Raw genomic sequence first — 21,182 nt, forward strand, 5'->3', positions numbered from 1 at the left:
CATAATTTACAGCCTCAAGGGGTACTTTGCTGACAGTGCCTTGTTCTCTCTGCCTCTCACAGGTGACTCTTTAGGCCAAGAAATGGAACAGAAGTTTGATCACTTCAACGGACTCACAAATAACCAGGTGTCCAAGCGGTAGAGCAGCCGGCCTCCCACCCACTATTTAAGGAAGCAGGGATGCCTGTTTGCCACTTCCCTAACCACTGCACAGAAAAAGAAACCAAGTAAACAACCATGGACTTTAAATTAGCATTGTAAGTTATTCTCAGTGATACCCTCCATACCCATTTCAGGTGCTCAGTACACTAGGAAACAATTCGCTTTGTAACTTCTCACTCCTAATATTAAGATGATTTGGGACCAGAGTTTAATTCCACTAGGCCCCCATGTCCCTGCAACTAGGGCTTCACATCCATCCAGTCTAACCTGTTCACTGGAGACTCCTTCCCACCTTGTTCATCTGCACAGGTCCATGCTGCAGTGAGCAGACCGCAGAGGTGGTGGTGGTTTCCTTTGGGTGAGGACAACCTACCTGTGTCCCTACCATTGACAGTGTTTAAACATACTTCCCTCTCAGCATCTTTACGCTTTGATTTGAGTCTGAACACACACCACTGATGCGAAAACGGACATTTGTGACATACCTTTAGAAAAGCTATTTAAATCCAACTAATTCTCAGTACTGCCATGAAAATACCCAATTTAGCACATAGCTAAGAAAAACTGGAGCAGCCTTCCTGAGACCAGGAAGGTGCAAAGTGTAATTTAATACTGTGACATAACTTCATTTCAAATGCTCCACTCACATCACGCTCTTTAAAAGGAACATCTAAAGCAGGACTAGTTTGCACTGTGCTCTCTATGGTAATTACCAGAACGCCACAAAGCTATAAGTCAATTATACAATCTGGACCTGGGAAAGTTCCATTATTTAGTACACATCCTTGTGTTGGGAGACTAAACAGCAGTTCTGTTGCACACTAAGCTGTTCACCCAAATGATTTTATGTACGTCTATTTCCTTCCAACACCTTTAAGCTAGATATTACATCTGTGCCTTTTCTTTAAAGAATGAATATAGTTAATCATTGTATCATCAATATACTTTTACAAAGATAACTTATTGGCCTTTACTGTCAGGGATCTGGATCTTGCATTATGTCAGACCACCTGTGTAAGCGATTTTTAAAAAAAGATTTTACACTTTGGTAAATGCATAATGGTGCTAAGTGTGTTCCTCTGTTTGTTTGAGGACGCACATTGCTACATGTCTTCAGACATACGCCTACTTGAATAAAAATCAACTTTGCCCAGAAAAGAGTTTTCTATGCCATTTTTGTGTATGTTCATTGAATGACCTGGAAGTTTAATTCTTTCACCCCTCTGCCATGTGGCTACGGCAAGGGATTGGGAGTCAGGATACCTGGGTTCTACTCCCACTCGCTTGCTTTGTGAGTCAGCAAACCAAGTAAAGGGACCTCAACAAACCTGAGCTGTAGTCAATTCTTAAATTACAGCTGCTGTCACCCTTTTTTGAGGCCATAATCCCATGCCCTAGTTCTAAGAAAAGCTCCTCTCCCTTTGTGTTCACTGAAAGATGCAAAGTACTATCAAGTGCAAAGAGGAAAATCACTAAGTTATGCTAATGTCAGGTGTGTAGTAAGAGAAAATATTTCAGTCCAAAGTGTGATTGAAGCTGGATGTGTCCCTTTAACCTCATTTTGTGCTCTCTAACCTACCTCACAGGGGTGTTGTGAGGTGTAAGGAATGCCTGCTAAGTCCTTTGCTAATGCCTAGCAAGGGATCTTCAAGTATGTAGCTAATAAATACTAAGTTATTCCTCTCTGCTTAGAGAGAGGAATGAGGCAAATGTTTTGCACCTACAGTAATCTGGAAAGCTCCATTTTGTTCTGAGGAGGTGAGACTTTAGTAAAGGCCTGAGCCACTGTAGTGGGTGTCTTGCAGCATTCTCTCAGGATCAGGTGCTACAACACTAAAGCAGATGTCAAGTTCTGGCTTTTGTCCCCTCTAATCAGGGGATAAGAAGGCTCCTTGAAATACTGTACCATCACAAACCTGAGCATGCTTATTGCATACTGTGTATCAAAAAAAACTGATGCTGCCACATGCATTTGCTGCTTATCAGTTTTGTGGTATAACTTTATTTTAAACAAACGTCAGCTTTACAACTTCAGTAAACATTAAACAGCTGTTGACTCCTGCAAATGTGTTGCTCTGTGTTTCTTGCTTATCATCGAGGCCAACAGTATTCCCTTCTTCCCTCCCACAACCTCCAATCTAGGGCAGCTTCTACTAGAGGCTTTATACATTTTAAAAGAAGGTAGTGCTTAGGTACAACAGCAAAGCCTCCTTGATCTATCACAGCCCATGAGTGGCTATGAGCTGCTTTGGCAGGGTGTTGATAAACACCTGCTCGGGAACAAGATAAGATGCTCTCCATAGTAAAGAGCTAGTTTACAGTGGCCTCTGTACCCTGGATTAGTTAGGCATAATTTGAAAAACTAGATGGCCCCTTCCCCACAATGCAACAAGGGAGTTCAATAGCAACAACAGTAAACTTGTTCCTGTCACCCATTTAAAAAAACTCCACAAAGTGTCCTAATGGCAACTCACTGTTCTGCATGCAGTTTGCTATCCCACCCCAGCTCCTTCGAAGCTCGTCTTCGGCTCTGAGTCACTTTACTCTTCCAGCTCCAAGTTCTCAGGCTGGAGCATGTCACCACCTGAGACTCTCTGCTTTTTGTGCTGCAAACCCAGAGCCCTTGTCACCAGCCTTCTAGCCACTGCAGTGTCAGTCGGGGGTCTCTCTTTAGCCAGTTGAAGGAGCTCTAAACAAAACAGATGAGAAATCAGACAAAATGGAGGAGGGGGGGAAGTCTCCCTAATTAAATCCTCTTATTTTAGGAACACGGTCCTGTAGCTAAACTACATACCTGGGAGTTAGGAGCCCTAGGCTCTAGTTTCTGCTCTTCCACAGAGTCACCATGCAATTACAGGCAAGTCATTTCACCTCTGTGTCAACTACCCTACCTCACACCAGGGGACTTTACTGACCTGCCTCAATAGGATGCTGCGAGGCTAAATTCATTGTCTGTAATATGCATAGATTCATAGACAAAAGGCCAAGTATTCTATTCAAATGGCTTAAAACCTGGTCCCTTGCTGCAGTGGTAGAGAACCTTCTGTGATTAAAATTCACAAACTGCTTCAGAACGACTCCTGGCAAAATTTAGCAATTCAGATACGAAGAAAACTGATTTCAGTTGAGACACTCACTCTGAAAGCCTAGCGCTAACCCCTCCGAACATGGCAGAGTAGGAAAGCACACTGCTTACAAATATTTAGGAGTTGAAATGATTGTGTAGGTTTTAAAAGGCTTTTCTGAAGAGCCCATTTGCCGGGGTTACCGGCAATCACTGCTGTTAAAGCTTCAAAATGGCTTTTTTAAAATAATTAAGTAATCCAACATTTACCAAGTCCAAACCTGCAGGCTGAATAAGTCTTCATTTAATATACAGTAGATTTGATACCAGTAGAGTTGATTAACTGTTTGCAAACTTGAAATTATCCAGCGAGCAATATGGCTTGGCCTGGATTATTAAAAGATTGTTCAAACAAAAAAACTGAAGGAGGCCCAACAGCAGCAAAAAACAATAAGAGGCTCATTGTCGCCACCCACAGCTTGGAAAATAAATCACCAATATTCTTGACAAGGTTCTAAAGGGGACACTGTCAGTTAATTTAAGTTTTGGTAAAAACTTGTGGGTGTTTTTTTTAATTAAATACAATTTTGTTCAGGTTCAAACATTCCTCTGCAACCCAGATATCACACCCTTAGCCTAGTGCACAAGAATCAGGATGTGAAATAGACCAGTCCCTTCACCATACAAGCGGAACAGTGAGAAGTGAATTGGAGTCATTGAAAATTTCAGTTTCAATAATGTAGCAATGCTAGTAACTCAGGAAGTGCTAAAAAAAGCAAATGTCCTTTTAAACCATTAATACTGAAATTTTGACTGCACTATACTGTACAAGAAACAGTATAATATGTACAGTAAAATCTTTATTGCTACAAGATTCATGGCATTTTTCACTTACTGCAGCAAGCATAACTGATTACAGTATGATTTTAAAGTAATAAAATGAACTGAATGTTACTAACTATGAATGGCTAAGCTTAAACAATTTTATCTGAATCTGCTACTGAATAATAAAATTATGCCAACCACACAGTACTAACTGCTATTGGTTTCATTTGGTGATATTTAATTGTTTGAACTAATTAGTGGCGGGGGGAAATGTACCATGAGTCTCTATTAACATCAATTAATATACACTCTAGATCCCCAACATCAGTGGTGGAAACAGATCTGTCTTGAATGCTATTTATGCTTTATACAACTTAAGCATGTGGCAAAGAAAACTAGTCCCAGATTCAGCGGAATAAGTGCTGAAGCTCCACTGAAAACAATGGAATTTAAGCATGTGCTTGCAAGCAAGCAATCCCATCTATACTGTCGGAGCAGTCTTCCTTATTTTGAATCTTATTCTACCCCCAAAACTTTTGGCACCTCTCACTGAAGTCAGTGTGAATTGTGACTGTACCAGAGAGCAGAACTGGCTCTTGTGTTACTGTACACAATGGCTCCTGTTGTGACTTACTGCTTTTCAAAAGGATATTTGCTAATAATGCATTCAGCAGCAGGCTGTATTTAGCAGAGGACACATGAGGAACAATGTAGAAGTTACATTATTTAACAGGCTGTGGACAGGATTTTCAAGCCTGGGTATCCACAGGGCTGGATTTTCCAGGGTGGGGATATCCCTGCAGCTCTCACTGAAATCAGAGCTGTATGTGGAAAGCAACTTTGCAAATCAAGTCAGTTATTTAGGTGTCTAACTGTAGGCACCCAACTTTAAAAATTTTGGCCTATGCTAAAAAATGAAGATCTAGGATCTTCCTCTGCACGCTTTGTCCTCTTGTTACAAACACACAAGACTGCTACTTGATCATGCCACTCCTTAAGGCAGCAGATGGCTTGAGGTGTGCCACAATAATCAGAAAAGTGACTTGGAACAAGACTGAGTTGGTGTGTTAATACTCTTATTCCACCTCTGATGTGCTCCCCTTCACAGTCACTTCTCTAATCTACAGATCCAGCTGGATCCTTTCTGGCTCAGGCATCATAACTCAATCTTCCACGAGTAGAATTAAGGTCAACTGACAATTGATGATGCATGAGGCACAACAGAATTCAGCTCACCCTCCTGAACCAGAACAGCGCCAATAAAGCCACAAGGAGTAAACACCTGCTTTTAAAGCAGTAAAGGTCTTTAGTGTGGGTTTATTTTTAAATCCAGTATAATTAATAAGTTAGTCACAGTAATCACCCCTAGCAGCAGAAGATATGCAAAACAAGGAGCAAACACAAATCAAAGGTTTCTTACTTGGTCGTTGAAGTGCCTTGGTTTTAGACTGTCTTGTCCCATGGATCAAGGATCGGATCTTTAGAGAAGAATAACTCTGTCCCAAGGCCTGAGATGCTTCAAAGAATAAAGATCACTACAGTCAACAAGCTGAATTTTGGTAACTATAGCAAAGTTCAGTAGACAGGTTGAGATCCTCAGCTGGTTTAAAGCAGCGTAACACCACTGAAGTAAATGGAATGACACCATTTTATCTCAGCTGATGATCTGGCCCAAGATTTTTAGTGGGACAGCAGAATTTAGTCAATTCACTCAGATGTTGAATCCTGCAGTCCTTGGGCCTGCAAACTCCCACTGGAATTCATAGCTGTTTTGTTCAGGATGGGTCAAGGCTGATAGGATCAGGCCCCAACTATAGAATGAAGGCTTTCTGAATAGATGCACAGCCAGACATGAACTGCTCTAAGGAACGTTATGAGCTGAAGCTCAGGATGGGGGTCAGGAATTTGACCTAGATGTCCCAAGCTATTAATGATGTCCATAGAGGGTCACACGGCCCCTTTCTTGTAGGCTTGCTAGAATTTTGTTCATTTTTGAGAATAAACTCAGTTGGCAGAATGGATTCCTTTCTAAAATGCAAAATGATTCACACACTAACTCCTTATACAGGGATTCCCAGCAGTCTGTGGATTACCCAAGCCAATTAAAAACCTGCTAAGCAGTGTTTCCCCAGAACACGTACTTAATAGAAGAGAACATCAACAATGCAGAATTAATTCTAGGTTCTTGTGTCAGAAGTTGAATGTGTGGTTTAAAGAAGTTTAAAGTTTGGGGGAGGTGGCAGGTCAGGGAACTGGCAGTGTTTTGCAGCTGCTTAGATTCAGTACAGGAATGACTTGCATGCACTGTCAGTGGTATCTTCCATGCCTGTTACAGAAGGTTGCTTCATTCAGGGATCAGGACACCTAACAGATATGGAAGTGGAAGCCTTTCTCCCACATGGCGTGTGAGGGGGATGAGAAATTGCAGAACTCTCCACGCCCACATAGGGAAATAGATTGCTTTTCAACTGCCAACGAGGATTTGGGATGAAACTGGATTTAATCCTAAATACGATTTCCTTAGCAATACCACTCTATGGACCTGGCTCTTTCACATTCCACCCTACCAGAAGGAACAGGGCGTCTTCTTTTTAGTAACAGACACCCCACGACACTCTCTGCAATTCAGCTTACAGGCCAAGTGGAATTTTAAGGCTCCACAGCTATTTACCGTACGACATTGTGAAGTCCCACCAACACCAGAGGTTACTAGCATCATAGCAAAGAATCAAGTCACATTACCTGCTGCCAGACTGGAAAAGATACCCAGGGCATGAGTGTCATCGACCCACTGAATTTTGAAACCACTCTTGCTACAAAGAAAAAGGAAAGCAACACCATAAACAATCTGACGAATAGTCTCCGTTAGTAATATCAGTACTTAGGGGTGCTTTTCATCCATAGCTACCCGGTGCTTTACAAAGCATTATCCCCTATTTATAGATGGAGGACGATAGAAGTAGAGGGGCTAAGTGGAACTTATTCAAGGCCACACTGACTTAATAGAAGAGGCGGGAACAGAATCCACGTATCCTGAACCCCACTCAAATTGCCCCCCCCCCCCAGGGACTTGTTGCCCCCAGTGATTATACATTTCTTTAAAAGAAACAGTTTAATTTCAATCCCAGATTTAGGATTTGTCATGGAAAGCACTAAGCATTATTTATCATTTGCACAATGATTCAGACATAAACGGATTCCTCCAGTGTCAACAGGAAGTACAAGTGTCAGAAAGGGGTACCCAAAAGGTGGTACAAAGCCTAAAGGGGGGGGCAGGGAGGGGAGTTTTTAATCGCATGAAAGCCAGCCAAACAAAACGTTCTGGAAACTTAAATGCCATTGCTGTGTGCTAGGGGCATGAGAATTGGAAAATGATCAGTTTTGTTTTAATGGTAGCGTTCAGCCCAATTCTGCTATCAGAGCTAAGTGCAAAAGGTAAATGGAGAGGACAGCCTGTAAAAAGTAGCTTGTGTCTTTAGGAGTGTTACTATTAAGCTAAAGGGGCTCATACAGAAACCTAACACCACACCATTATGTACATTAAGCGGGCGGTAGGGGAGGGGAAGAGCATGAATGCTTCTCCATCTGCAGATGCTAGATCAAACAGTTTTGCAGAGTGGACACAGTGTATTAGAGGTGCACTGGTCACAGCTCCACAGTTAAGGGGATGAATTTTGTTCTAACACGATAATCAATGCACTTCTCAAGCAGCTTTCATTGGATCACTGCCCGTGTACTACACATTTACAAGATCAATCTTAGCAAAGTAAGGACCCAATCCTTACTGCATTTTCAGCAGAGAAGCCAAGGACAGAATATACTTTAGGAGTTGAACTCAAATCAATGGGTGTAATTTTACTCAGGAATTCAGATACTACAGTGATGAGGGCCATTTAAGAGAAGAGCCCGGTGGTTAGCACACTAACCTAGAACTTGGGAGAGCTGCTCACGTCATTCAGGCAACTGGCACCACTGACGTCAAGCGACTGTCGCCCGTTCCCGTGGCGAGCGGGAACTGCCCTGTTCTGAGGCAGGTACTTACTGGAACTCTGAAAATGCTTCCATCAGATGCTCCGTTTTCAGGGATGGCAAGAAATCGTAGATCTCTATAACATGTCCAAAATCTCCCTCATTGATCTGTGCATCCCCGTAGCTGGAATAATCGAACTGGATCTTCTCGACGCTAATGTCCTTTACAGTCAAATAAGTTGCAATCTGGGAGGAGAAGCGTGTTAGATGTCAAGGTGCACTTCTAACATTGCAGGAGAAGCCAATGAGCAAGGACATGTAGGGGTCTTTCAAAAATGCAATGTTCTATCAAGCACAAAGTATGCCTGCATATTTTACATAGATAGGGGCTAGGGTGCGAGCCTAGGATGAGGCCTGAGTTAAATTCCCTGCTCTGCCACAGCCTTCCAGTGTGACCTTGGGCCGGTCACTGTGTCTCTCGGTGCCTCAGTTCCCCACCTGGACAATGGGGATAATAGCACTGCCCTGGAGAAATGCAATAAAGATCGTGAGATGCTCCAATATGGAATGGGAGCCATGCAAGATACTTAGGACTGATCCCACCGGCACATGACATAACCAGTTTAGCCACCAGCTTTCCCCTACACACTGCCCCAGAAAGACCCCTCTAGGGATGAGAGGGGAGTTCAGCTCTAAACGCCCATTCAGTCTTTGGCCTGTGCTGTTCAACAGACCCAGTTAGCAGCAGAAGGGCTTTAAGATGGAGACCCCCTGGCTGCTAGGAAATGGATTGAGACTCACCTGTGTGTACCACACTGCCCAAGCCATCCACTCCCCAGTCATTTTACAGCCACAGTCTAGAGAATAATAGTTAGTCCTGCCTCGAGTGCAGGGGACTGGACTAGACTTCTCGAGGTCCCGTCCAGTCCTAGGATTCTATACTTTTAAAGTGGTTCAGTAAAAGCAAGCAGGAGCCATAACCAGAGGTCTGCCAGAGCCATGACAAAGAGGTGTCCCAGGGGCTCCTCCTCTCCCTTTTAGAAGATGACAGGGCCTACTACAATCACTGCCACATCTCTAATTCACAGCCCATCCGCTGGTCATTACTGTCACAAATCCAGTCTCTAAGGTAACATTCACATCAACACCTTTACCTCTTGCAAGAGTTCAGCACCACAGTCATCCTCTGCGCTGCTCTGCTCATTCACTGCAGGGTTTTCGGTGCCTCTATCCTCTGCCGACAACTCCAAGCCACACTGCAGTCTGCCCGCCAGGACTGTACAGTCCTCATCCTGATCTGGTAGTGATACCTTTTGGGCACGATCCAGTACAGAGGTATCCACGCAGTGCTTATCCTGGTCTGCCAGTACAGATGGTTTTTTACCATACTCCATTCCAGGGGCATCCATACATCTTTGATTCTGGTTTTCTGGGAGACTTGGGTTTTGGCTACGCTCCAATATGATGGTGTCTGTACAGCCCTTATCCTGGTTTTCAAGTACTGAAGAGTTCTTGCTTTGTTCCAATATGGAGGCATCCACAGACTCCTTATTCTGGTCTTCTGGTAGGGATAGGTTTTTGCGGCACTCTGATAGAGTGGCATTCGTAGAGCCTTCATCCTGGTTTTCCAGGACCTGTAAGTTTTCACTACACTCCAATACACTGGCATCCATGGTGTCTTTATCTTGATCTTCTATTTGGTGCAGGTTTTTGCTACACTCCAATACAGTGGCATCTGTACTGCTGTTATCCTGGTCTTCATGTTGGGATAGGGTTTTGCTACACTCCATTACAGGGGCATCTGAACAGTCTTTATCCCGGCCTTCCAATACAGATAGGTTCCTGGAACACTCCAACACAGAGACATCTGAACAGTCCACTGGACACTTGTTACCTTTATCACCACCAATTTCACCCACAATATGTTCTTCATATGCCTCTTTAGGGCCCTGGACTTCAGGAAGTTCCTTGCCAGGGACTGGATCAAGATGACTTGCTACCCTGCTGGAATTTGTAGTGGCCTCAAAGTTACCTAACTCCTCTGGGGTCCCATCAGTTGCACTTTCAATGCAGCTCCCTGCCTCTTGCACAACAGCATCATCTGGCTCAGCTCCAGCTCCTGCCAGGCTTTCATTTCTCAGCTCCTCCAGTTTTTCACGCACCACCCTGGGAACATACAAAGCTTTATCCGGCTTCCTCCGGGGCTGTCGCCTAGCCCTGCCAATACCTCTGTTGACTTGAGAGCCATCGGCAGGCATCTCCGCGTGGCGCGGCCTTGCGGCTCTGCCTCCCCTGCTTCTTGACTGGAGAGGGCGGTGGGATCTTGCCGTGTTGCTGCAGGAACTGTTCTGATCGGCAGGCTCCTCAGGCAACCTAGCACCAAAACAGCAGGGAAATACATGATGTGCTGGGACGCTTCAGGCTGTAGTCACACTCCAGCAGGAGCAGCTTCCCCTCCCTCCTATTACAAGTCAGTGTTATTGACAGAAGCAAGAGTATAACCACACATGCTGTCACCAAAGTACTGCACACGTGTCCTTCACAGCAGCAGCAGCCGAGGCAGCTCCAGGCACCAGTGCACCAAGCACGTTCCGGGGGCAGCAAGCTGCAGGGGGCGGCCTGCCGGTCGCTGTGAGGGCGGCAGTCAGGTGGCCTTCGGCGGCATGCCTGCGGGAGGCCCACCGGTCCCGTGGTTTCGGTGGCAATTCGGCAGTGGGTATGCCAAAGGCGCAGGACCAGCGGACCTCCCGCAGGCATGCTGCCGAATCTGCGTTACCAGTGGATCTCCCACAGGCATGCCGCCGAAGGCCGCCTGACTGCTGTGCTTGGGGTGGCAAAATACATAGAGCCTCCCCTGGCAGCAGCAGAGCCAAACTGCGGCCCACAGATCACTTGCTGGTGATCTGTGCAGAGCTGGTTAAGTCACTAGAGCACTGGCTCCACACCCTCTTCTTCAGCTGCTTCCACCAGGGTCTAGGCTCTTCATTGCAGGGGAGCCTGGAGGCCTGTAAAAGCAGCTGCATAGGAGGAGGAGCCATTTTAGCAGGCTGTGCTACATAGGAGGAGGAGGAAACCGAGAGGAACGTCCAAGGAAGGTGGAGCGAAAGGAAAGCAGCTACTGAGTAGTATGTCCAGGGCACAGTGGAAGAAAAGGACCAAGTGTTAAGCTGCATACACGGGGAGGAGGGAACCAAGCATGTGCATTAGCACATGAGAAGGGGACCAGGTGGCAGAGAAGCCTGAGGAGCAACAGATGAGACAGGGAGACAAGAAGCTATTAATTCAGAAAACCGGCTATGCCAGGGGTGGGCAAACTTTTTGGCCCAAGGGCCACATCTGGGTATGGAAATTGTATGGAGGGCCATGAGTGCTCACAAAATTGGGGGCTGGGATGTGGGAGGGGGTGCGGGCTCTGGGGTGGAGCCAGAAATGAGGAGTTCAGGGTGTGCAAGGGGACTCTGAGCTGGGGCAGGAAGTTGGGGTGTGGGCTCTGGGATGCAGGAGGATACTCCGGCTCCGGCTCCTACGTGGAGGTGCGAGCAGGCGCCGCCCCTGTAGCTCCCATTGGCCACAGTTGCTGGCCAAAGGGAGCTGCGGGGGCAGCGCTTGGGGCAGGTGCAGCATGCAGAGCACCTGGCTGCCCCTCCACATAGGACCCAGAGGGGGGACATGCTGCTGCTTCCGGGAGACACAAGCCCCAGATCCTGCTCCCCGGCAGGAGCTCATGGGCGGGAATAAAACATCTGAAGGGCCAGATGCGGCCCCCGGGCCGTAGTTTGCCCACCCCTGGGCTATGCTCTGCATTCATCACTTGACGCGCCACCCAACTGATCATCACCAAAAATTGTTCATGAAGTGAGGGACAGAGTAAACTGCTGGGCTCTAATTCCTGATGGAAAAAAAATTCTCCATCTCCTCCTATTCACTGGGGACAATACAATAATAGCAGTTTCAGAGACACACCCTGGTGGGTTAAGGGGGCAGCCATCCACTTACATTTGGCCCAACGTTTAATTTCTGACGAATCTCCAAGACTAACAGGAATTTTTCAACAATTTTTTAAAAAAGGGATCAAGAAAAACAATTGTTTTTAACAACAAACATTCATCTCCTGCAGGGTCTGTGGCCCAGACACTGCAGCCTCCTCAATCTAGAATTCCATCTGTCCACCTGAAAGTGACATCACAGCCACTCCGGCCTGAATCCAGGCTGATCGCCAGACTAACAATGAAAGAGACACAGTCAACTCACTTTTGACTCAGAATTTTTAAAAAGAGCTTCTACAGAATTTAAGTCCGGCAGATGTGTTGAAATGCCCCATGCTGTTTTCGGTTGTAATAGGAACTTTTGTTTTTAAACACATACAAACGTCCCTCTGGAGGTTTTGCAACTCAAACATTGCAGCAGTGAGTATCTGAAAACAAAAACGACTGTGCACAAACATGAAAGTGATTCTGCTGATTCTTCACAGAGAGAAATGCCAGGAAAAAACAACAATGTGACCAAACAGCATAAGTTACTGACAAACAAATTCAGTTTTTTAATTCTCTCACTTTTAATCTTAAAGTGTGCATAACAAATAGATGTTTAATACATATGACTTAAGCAGACTACGTCCCTTTAACGGGGGCATCACAAGGTTAAGTACCTTGTCCAAGATCACACAGGAAAAGAATGACAGACGCCCTACTCTAGCCACTAGACAACACTCCCTTACAGATCTAGGTACAGAACCCAGGCCCCCTGATTCCCTGTCCTCTGCTCCAACTAGACCGAACCCCCTCGCCTTACACATCTGAACAGAATTAACTGCATTACAAAAGTAGGATAAAGCTGTTAGCTTTTTGCCTGTATTCAGTACAACTAGGCAGTCTGGCGATTGTCCTGGCGTCACTTTGACAAGCTTGGATTGCATACACCCTACGTATTGCTTGAACCCCAAGGGGTGAAATTACCCACAGTTGTAAGTCAGGCCTATTGCGTGAATTGAGGATGGATCGTTTTGTTGCTCAGGTATGTGACTGGCAGTCAGGACTCCTGGGTTCTATTTGTAACTAACTCACTGTGTGACCTTTGCACTTAACCACTCACTGCCTTTTTCTGTATCTGCAGAATAGAACAGGGATCAAGCCATCCTCACGGGGTGCAGTGAGCGTCAGTGCCTTGTAGTGCACAGGAAGGGAGAAGTACTGTTGTACCTTATGACTGAGTGACATATAACAGTCCTCCTCTTCCATCCTTCCCCGACAGAAAAGCTGCTTAACAAATCGACATTGTCCACGGTCCTGTGGATCAGGTACCTGAGGCGGCTGGACAAGGGGGGGAACAAGAGAACTCTGAAAAAGGAAAACAGACAGGGCATCATCAGCTTGGAGTGGGCAGGGAAGGGGAAGCAGACCCCCAAGTCACTCCTGGAGTAGGGTCCTAATTCCTTCCATTCCCAGTGGCTAGCGAGCCACATCCCAAAAGCCAACTGGCCCCCTAGCTGGGAGCAACAGCAGAGGGACTAGAGAGTGAACAGTCTGTGGTGCCTGACGTACCCTCTCACTCCTCCAGGACACGACTGGGTTGGGTTAGACTGCTCTGCTGTTTGTTTTATCTATCGAGGTACGTTTATGCCCCCTCCGTCACTGTAACGATGTGACTTGCCAACACTAGCAAATTTAGCCTCACAACACCCCTGCCAGGCAGCGCAATGTTATTACCCTGGGTTGCAGGTGGGGAGCGGAGGCCCAGGGAGATGAAGGGACTTGCCCAAGGTCACACAGGACAGCGTCTGGAATAGAACCAGGTTTCCCAAGTTCCAGGCCAGTGCTTTCATTCATTCATCATTCATGCCAACCACCCCAACCCCATCATTCCAGGGTATGGCCCGATCTTAGTATTTCATAGCCATCAACCTTCGCTCATGCCAGGTACAGGTTGGCCGCTGCTCGCTGCTTTTTCATTGCCTTGCAGGTCGCGTCTTTTCTTGCCGGTGCTCTGCTGGCGCCGCTTGCCAGTTGTTGTGTTGCTTTGGCTGTAGTGGTCCTCTGCCTTTCTTCTTCTGTGTTCTATCCTCCCCTCTTGCTTCTGGAGTTTCCCTTCTCTTCCTGAGTTGGTCTTTCCTCCTCTGTCTGAGGTTGAATTTCTGAGCTGATCCTTCTGAGAGATCTGGAGAATCCTGGTCTGCTCTCTCTGGTGGTTGTCTGGATCTCTCTGGTGGTTTTTTTTGTTTTGGTTCCAGGTTCAGCTCTTCATGTTGGGAGTTGTTTTGGTTTCACTAAGACACTTTACAGTTGACAGAAAGCTAGCTCTCTCTTCTTAGGCTGCTCTTTGCTCTCCTTGCCTCTGCTTCTCCTTCATTGCTGCTTTGATGTTACTGCCTGTTGATGCCCCCTGCCATGATGATGACTGCACTGCTTCCCTGCTTCAGCCAGGGTGCACTTCTTCCAGTGACTGAGTGAATTGTGTGGCTGATCTGATGTTTGTGATGTGTGGATGTTGCTGATCTTGTTGATGCTTGTGGATTAGGATCGTGGTCTGTGATGTTGTGGCTGCCAGTCTGTTGGTCTTCTCTTGCATCTGCTGTTGAAAGGCAAGAAAGGAAAGTCTGTCGTCAAAGTTGTCAGGTCATCAAGCGCCGTCCCATCCCCATTGGATTTCATTCCATAATCAATCGTGAGATCATTCCCAAAGATGCAAAGTGAAGAGAAAAGAATCTGGTGGTGACAAGAAGTGGAAGCTGTTTGCGTGTTGCCTCCCTGATGCACTCGCACCATGATGCTACGTGTGAATTCTATGTATGATGCCGATCTTTTGAAGGGATGCCATAGTGCTGAGATTCCATTGTGCGAGATGCTCTCTGAGGCTCCAGGATGAGTTCTCTCGATGAAGCTTTCGCTTGTGCCAGTCCCACTCACAAAGTTGATTGAGGAGGAGGACTCCTTCATCTGACTCGACATCGACTATGCCTGTTCTGTTGCTATCCTGCCTCTCTGCGGCTCTCTTCTCCTTAAAACCTGCCTGTTCATCTCCATCCTCTGGCATCCTTCAGGTCCTTCTCTCGAGAGGACTCTGCTTTGTCTTCCCTGCACAGAGTTGGATGACCTTCCTGATTAGTTTTAGTTGAGTATTGTTCTCTCTTTTCTTTTTTTTTTGAGATGGTCGATATTCTTCTTCCACTTCTTCTTCTTCTTTTCTTTCTTTTTTTTCAAGGGGGTACAGCATTTGGTCTCTGAAGCTCTTCTGGTCCATGCAGCTGGCCTCCCTCTGCTCATGCAGTTGCCAGGCCTTCCATCTTCATGATGGCTTCTGGTTTTGGCTCTGGTGAGGTTTATGGTGATTGATTGGGAGGTCGATGTTGGGTGGGGTTGGTGTCTGGTGGATTTGGTGGTGCTGGTGGTGGTGGTGGTGGTCATCTGCTGCTCCGGAGTTCTCATCTGTTCATCTTTCCTTTAGTTCTTTTCTTTTCTTTCTTTTCCCTGCTTGTCTTGTCTGGGACGAACTTGCTTGCTGAACTTTCCAGACAGTCGCACAGTCTCCAGTAGCATGTTTCTGCTGCTTGCTGCCTGCTGCCTGCCTGCTCTGCTCTCCAGTCCATCATCTAATCTCTTCCCTCCTTCTCTTTCCCTTCACTCTCACTGCTCTTTGAGCTTTTTTTTTTTTTTCCTGCTTTTTTTGCTGCTCTTCTCCTCCTGCTGTTGACTGCTGCCTCTCTTCTCTCTTCTCTCTCTCTCTCTTTGTCAAGGACTCTGCTGTGATCTTTTTTCCTCTTCTTCAAATACTTCACTTCCTGTCATGCTCTCTACCTGTGTCTCTTCTCTCTGCCATCTGTTGAGTACACTGTCTTCCCTCTTCCTTCCTCTGATCTCTTAACTTATTCTTCATCTTCTTTATTCAATTCAAAATCTCTTCCTTATTCTCCTTCAGAAGGTTGTTGTTGTTGTACTCTTCTTCTCTCTTCTCTTCTATCCAGTTCTTCTTCAGCTTCAGCTTCAATCTGGCCACCACTAAGTGGGTGGGACGCCACGCCTGCTCCTCTTCTCTCTCTAATCTCTTCTCTGCAAATCTCTCTTCTTCTCTGAACTTCACATGAATGCAGGTTTTCTCGATCTGGTTGTGCCTGCTGCTGGCGTACTGGCTACTCTTGTGGATCCGATGCTGCAAAAGAATGCCTCCTATGACCAGGTTGTTAAGTTGCACACACATCCTCTCCATTCTCTCTTCTCTCCTCTCATCTCTCCCAGGCGTGTGTCCCCATGACTTGTTCGTATATGTGGTGTCATTTGGCATTTTTTCATTAAAAAATGTCTATGTAGGATGGTAATGTCTTGTCTCTGGGAGTCTCTGAGTCTAGTCTCTTGTAAGTCCTCTTTGTTTGTCCTCCTCTTGTCTGTCATTGGTTGGGCTAGCACACTGAACAACATTCATCTTCTTTCTTTTCTTTTTTTTAGTTCTGAAGATGTGATGATGATGGGACCACCCCCCTCCTCCCAACCAATCAGTGCTCTCTGTGCCTGGCTGGCCTAATCCTGAGCTGTGTGTGGTGTGGTCTGGTTTCTTCTCTCATGTCCTGAAATACAGCAATAGCTCTCCTGTCTCTCGTCAGTCTGTCCTTGCGTCCGTCTATCTTCTCTTGCTAATGCTAGTAGGGTCAGGTTGCTTCTGCTGTCTCTGCTCTCTGCTGCTTTTCCTGACTCTTTTCCTGACCTCATCCTCCATGTGCCGATGGTAATCCTCCTCCCTCCTCCTGGCTGGCAAGAGGGTGAGTGGCTTCGGCTTTTTCACCACTTTTTCACCAGCAGCTTGCAGTTGAAGACCCTTCTTTTCCAGGCTAAAAGTCTAAAAGTCTCTATATTGCTCGTTTCTTGCAGCAAGCTCTTTTTTTACAGGTGGAGTTGGCCGCCCCCCGCCCCCTCCTCCCTCCTTTACCCTGACTTGGGACAGGCAGATGGCCCCAAAGGACCTCTCTGGTGGAGTTCCAGTGCTTTCACCACAAGATTATCCTTCTGCCTTTATCTGTTCCACGGATAAACAAGAGGGTATCAAGGTGGAGGCCTGTCAATCTGGCACTTTTCACCAGCGCTAAATTCACAGAGAAACCCTTTATTATGTGTATCTTCAGAAACTGGAGGTCAGAAAAAAGATATTCTGTTTCACGCTGCATGGCATTTATACACACACTAAAATCAGATTTAGTTTCACTCCCAGGTACCTTGCCACTGGACTTAAATATTTTCCTCCATCTAAAATACTGTGATAAGTATCAATTCAAACAACAGGAGTCCAAGCAAGTCTACCTGGAACACAGCATCCCTGTCTCCCATCTAGTCCCTACTCTGTGACAGAAGCTCATCTGAATCCTCTCATCTACGCACAAGCAGACAGGCAAAACATACTTCTGGAGCTCAGCCAGGCCAAGGGGTTTGTGTTCATCATGCCCCATAATCGTTTTCTGCTGGGACAGAGAACACTGTGCACGGGAAGGCCTTAGCAGGTAGGGGCTGATGAAGAACAGTTTGATCTTAAACTATTGGTAATAACCCACCAAGCAGGGACAAGTGAACAAGGCTGGGAAGTGGCTGGTGCAGAAGCTGCTGGCATCCAGGATAATTCCACCCAGGGAAGAATAATAGTTAGAGATACGCCCACAGCAGAAAAAAACAAGGTACAAAATCCCTGCACTTTGGGGAAGTGCAGATCCAGCTCCAACTCTGTAACTGACCCCTCTTGTTTTAATGGCCCAAACCATAACCCAGTTCTCAATGATCTAGGACAGTGGTTCTCAGTGGTACCAGATGACAGAACAAGGAGTAATGGTCTCAAGTTGCAGGGGGGGAGGTTTAGGTTGGATATTAGGAAACACTATTTCACTAGTAGGGTGGTGAAGCACTGGAATGGGTTACCTAGGGAGGTGGTGGAATCTCCTTCCTTAGAGGTTTTTAAGGTCAGACTTGACAAAGCCCTGGCTGGGATGATTTAGTTGGGGATTGGTCCTGCTTTGAGCAGGGGGGTGGACTAGATACCTCCTGAGGTCCCTTCCAACCCTGATATTCTATGACTACTGTACCCCTTTCAGGAGTCTGATTTGTCTTGTATACCCCAAGTTTCACCTCGCTTAAAAACTACTTGCTTATAAAATCAGACATAAAAATACAAATGTGTCCCAGCCACACTATTACTGAAAAATTGCTGACTTTCTCATTTGTACCATATAATTATAAAATAAATCAGCTGGAATATAAATATTATACTTACTTTTCAGTGTATAGCATACAGAGCAGTATAAACAAGTCATTATCTGTATGGAATTTTAGTTTGTACTGACTTCGCTAGGGCTTTTTCTGTAGCCTGTTGTAGAACTAGGCAGATATCTAGATGAGTCGATGTACCCCCTGGAAGCCCTGTGTACCCCCAGGGGTATGCTTACTTCTGGTTGAGAATCACTGGTCTAGGACATGGGATCTGGCTCCAAATGTTGCAGCTCAGCTCAGCCCCCCTCACCATCTCTAATAAAATCTTTCATCCTGTAGGGCCCATCTGAAGTTACAGACATACAGCAGCAAAGGTGGAACACACAGCCACCTAATGGCACAAAGCACTCTCTGCATGACAGTGGGCAACGGGGACCACAGACATCTTATTATTCACATGGGGTAAAAAGGGCCCAGGTTTTGTGGCCCTTATCTGAAAGCTCCTGCAATGTGAACGCCACAACATAAGCCACCTACTTCTCATGCTGGTTTTGGAGCAGAAAATGGTCCAGTTCTTCGGCGACCTTGCACACGAAGTCATTCTCATTGGGGGAGAGGAAGACGCCATCCAAGCAACGCAGCGCCAGGGTGACGTTGGGGGGTGGCCTGATGGAGGGTGGGACGCAGAGGAAGAGGGTGACAAAAGGCAGCAGTGGAGGGAGACACATAAATGCTTTAGCTCCTCGGTGCTACTGAGGTCTACAGTGGTTTGGCACTTCAGATAGAGGCTGCATGGCAGAGACCGCACCCTCCACCCAACCTCTTATTGCATCCTGTACAGACATCAGCAAGGCCCAAAGCAACTTCCCCACCCTCCCGGCATCCACTGCAGCCCCCACCCCCAGCATGACCCCCAGCGACCCTCCCACCTCTCCAGCAACCACCCCCAGCAACTCCCTCCCACCACCACACCACACCACCCCCAGTAACCCCCCACTCCTCCCCAGCAACCCTCCCACCACACATCCATCTCCAGCAGGACCCCCAACAACTCCCTCAACTCCTCCCAGGCATCCACCCCCCCGCATCCACCCCACCCAGACCCCCAGTAATCCCCTGTCTCCCCAGCAATTACCCCACACACCAACCCACCCCAGCAACGCCCCACTCCTCCCAGCCCCACCCCCAGCAAGACCCCAGCCACCTTCTCGCCTCTCCAGCAACCGCCCCAGCAACTCCCCACATCCATCCCCAGCAACTCCCCTCCCCAAGATCCACCCCAGCAGGACTCGCAGCAACCCCTTCCCAGCATACACCCCAGCAGGACCCACAGCAACCCCCGCCCCCAGCATCCATCCCCAGCAGGACCCACAATAACCCCCTCCAGCATCCACCCCCAGCAGGACCCACAGCAACCTCCTCCCCACCACCATCCACCCCAGCACGACCCACAGCAACCTCCCCTCCCCAGTATCCACCCCAACAGGACCCCCAGCAACCTGCGCTGGAGGCGCAGGACCAGCAACCGAGGGTCGGCCCCGGTGCCCGGTGCTCGGAAGGGCGGGGGCAGCCGGAGCGGAGCGGAGGACGCGGGGGGCCGGGGCCGGCCTGCGGGGCGCAGCGGGCCGCATTCACCGGCAGGCCGGGGACCAGCAGCAGCTGCACCGCGCGGCGTCTGAGCCCGGCTTCCCGGCCGCGGCTTCGCCTCCGCCTGCGCCGCCCCGCGGCCCGGGGGAAACACGGCGGGCCGGGCTTGCTGCAGAGGCGGGCGGTGGGAGGGGACTGACTTGTGCCTGCCCCGCCTGCAGCAGCCGTGAAACGGGGCCCCCGCCCCGGGCTCTGTTGTGCTTGGGGAGCGCGGGGTGCAGAAACGCTCCTTAGTTATTTGCATGAAGGGTTATTGCCTGGGATTACCGGGGCCCTGTGCTCGGTGCTGTACACACGGAACAAAGCGGTGGCTCCCTCCCCCGGAACTGCTGACAGACTGCAAGGCAAACACAGCAAGGGCCACAGCTACGCCGCTGTAGCGTGGACTGCTCACTACAGCAACAGAAGGGGAAGGGGTTCCCATAGAGGAAATTCATCCCAGGGGTCGGCAACCTTTCAGAAGTGGTGTGCCAAGTCTTCATTTATGCACTCTAATTTAAGATTTCACGTGCCAGTAATACATTTAAACATTTTAAGAAGGTCTCTTTCTACAAGTTTATAATATATAACGAAACGATTGTTGTATGTAAAGTAAATAAGGTTTTTAAAATGTTTAAGAAGCTTCATTTAAAATTAAATTAAAATGCAGAGCCCCCCGGACCAGTGGCCAGGACCCAGGCAGCATGAGTGCCACTGAAAATCAGCTTGTGGGCTGCCTTTGGCACCCAGCCATAGGTTGCCTACCCCTGCCCTATCCCCACAAGACGCGGAAGCTAGGTCCACAGATGAATTCTTCCCTTCCATCCACCTAGCTGCGTCTACAGGTAGGTCGACCTAATGGCAGATGCAAGGGGTGAGATTTTTCACAGGCCTGCGTGCAATCCCTAGGTCAACCTAAGTGTTAGGTGTAGACGACCATGCCTACTTCCAGGCAACAGATGGGTACAGATGGACGGGGGAGTACAAGGAATGGCCTCTGCTCAACAACAGCGTAACCGTTGTCCTACCTTTTGTAGGCATCACAGCAAAGACGACGTGCAAGGACGACAAGGAGGTAAGTTCACGGAGGATAGGTGGATACGGTGTCCTAATCCTTGCTCTCACCCTTTACACTTGGCCCTCCCGCATCAAACCATTCTAAGGAGCGCTGTACAGCTAGATAGAAGCCTTATAGATTTGGGGATGGGGCCTGGAGTCCCCTCTCTTCCCTAGCCCCACCCCAAAGGTGCCCCCCTATAACACACCAGCTTCCAGATGCACAGCAGCATTCGGGGGAAGTGTTATCCTGCAGCTTCCATTTTAAAATTTGAACCCCGGTCCTGTGAACTCCAACGGTAACC

At 47.6% G+C, this 21,182-nt stretch overlaps 2 protein-coding genes across 7 annotated transcripts in view; one reads left to right on the forward strand and one right to left on the reverse strand.

Annotated features, from left to right (window-relative positions):
- The window catches only part of LOXL2 (lysyl oxidase like 2), a 100,869-nt gene extending 98,428 nt beyond the window's left edge, over window positions 1-2,441 (forward strand). For 5 of the 6 annotated variants that reach the window (XM_039524040.1, XM_039524042.1, XM_039524041.1 and 2 more), the window contains one exon: window positions 63-2,441. In XM_039524040.1, the coding sequence (XP_039379974.1) occupies window positions 63-142 (80 nt within the window). In that variant the 3' untranslated portion in view covers window positions 143-2,441. The remainder of the gene's footprint in view (window positions 1-62) is intronic. The other variant, XR_005593945.1, reaches the window with a different exon arrangement.
- On the reverse strand, window positions 2,145-20,101 carry R3HCC1 (R3H domain and coiled-coil containing 1). The gene is made up of 8 exons (XM_039524038.1): window positions 19,695-20,101; window positions 18,733-18,861; window positions 13,219-13,356; window positions 9,175-10,393; window positions 8,094-8,266; window positions 6,794-6,864; window positions 5,472-5,567; window positions 2,145-2,851 (listed from the first exon to the last, which is right to left on the reverse strand). Exons 1-8 carry the CDS (start codon window positions 20,084-20,086, stop codon window positions 2,703-2,705), a joined length of 2,367 nt encoding a protein of 788 aa, XP_039379972.1. The 5' UTR covers window positions 20,087-20,101; the 3' UTR covers window positions 2,145-2,702.
- Window positions 20,102-21,182: the final 1,081 nt, after the last annotated feature.

The sequence above is a fragment of the Mauremys reevesii genome, linkage group 2, assembly GCF_016161935.1.
Source record: "Mauremys reevesii isolate NIE-2019 linkage group 2, ASM1616193v1, whole genome shotgun sequence".
In the NCBI taxonomy this organism is placed as follows: Eukaryota; Metazoa; Chordata; order Testudines; family Geoemydidae; genus Mauremys; species Mauremys reevesii.

Coding starts and splice junctions, on each gene's coding strand:
- R3HCC1 (XM_039524038.1), bottom strand. CDS start 20,086: ATGCAAATAACTAAGGAGCGTTTCTGCACCCCGCGCTCCCCAAGCACA. Junction 18,862..19,694: donor GTCCTGCGCCTCCAGCGCAG/GTTGCTGGGGGT, acceptor ACCCTCCATCAG/GCCACCCCCCAACGTCACCC. Junction 5,568..6,793: donor CTTTTCCAGTCTGGCAGCAG/GTAATGTGACTT, acceptor TATTCTTTGAAG/CATCTCAGGCCTTGGGACAG.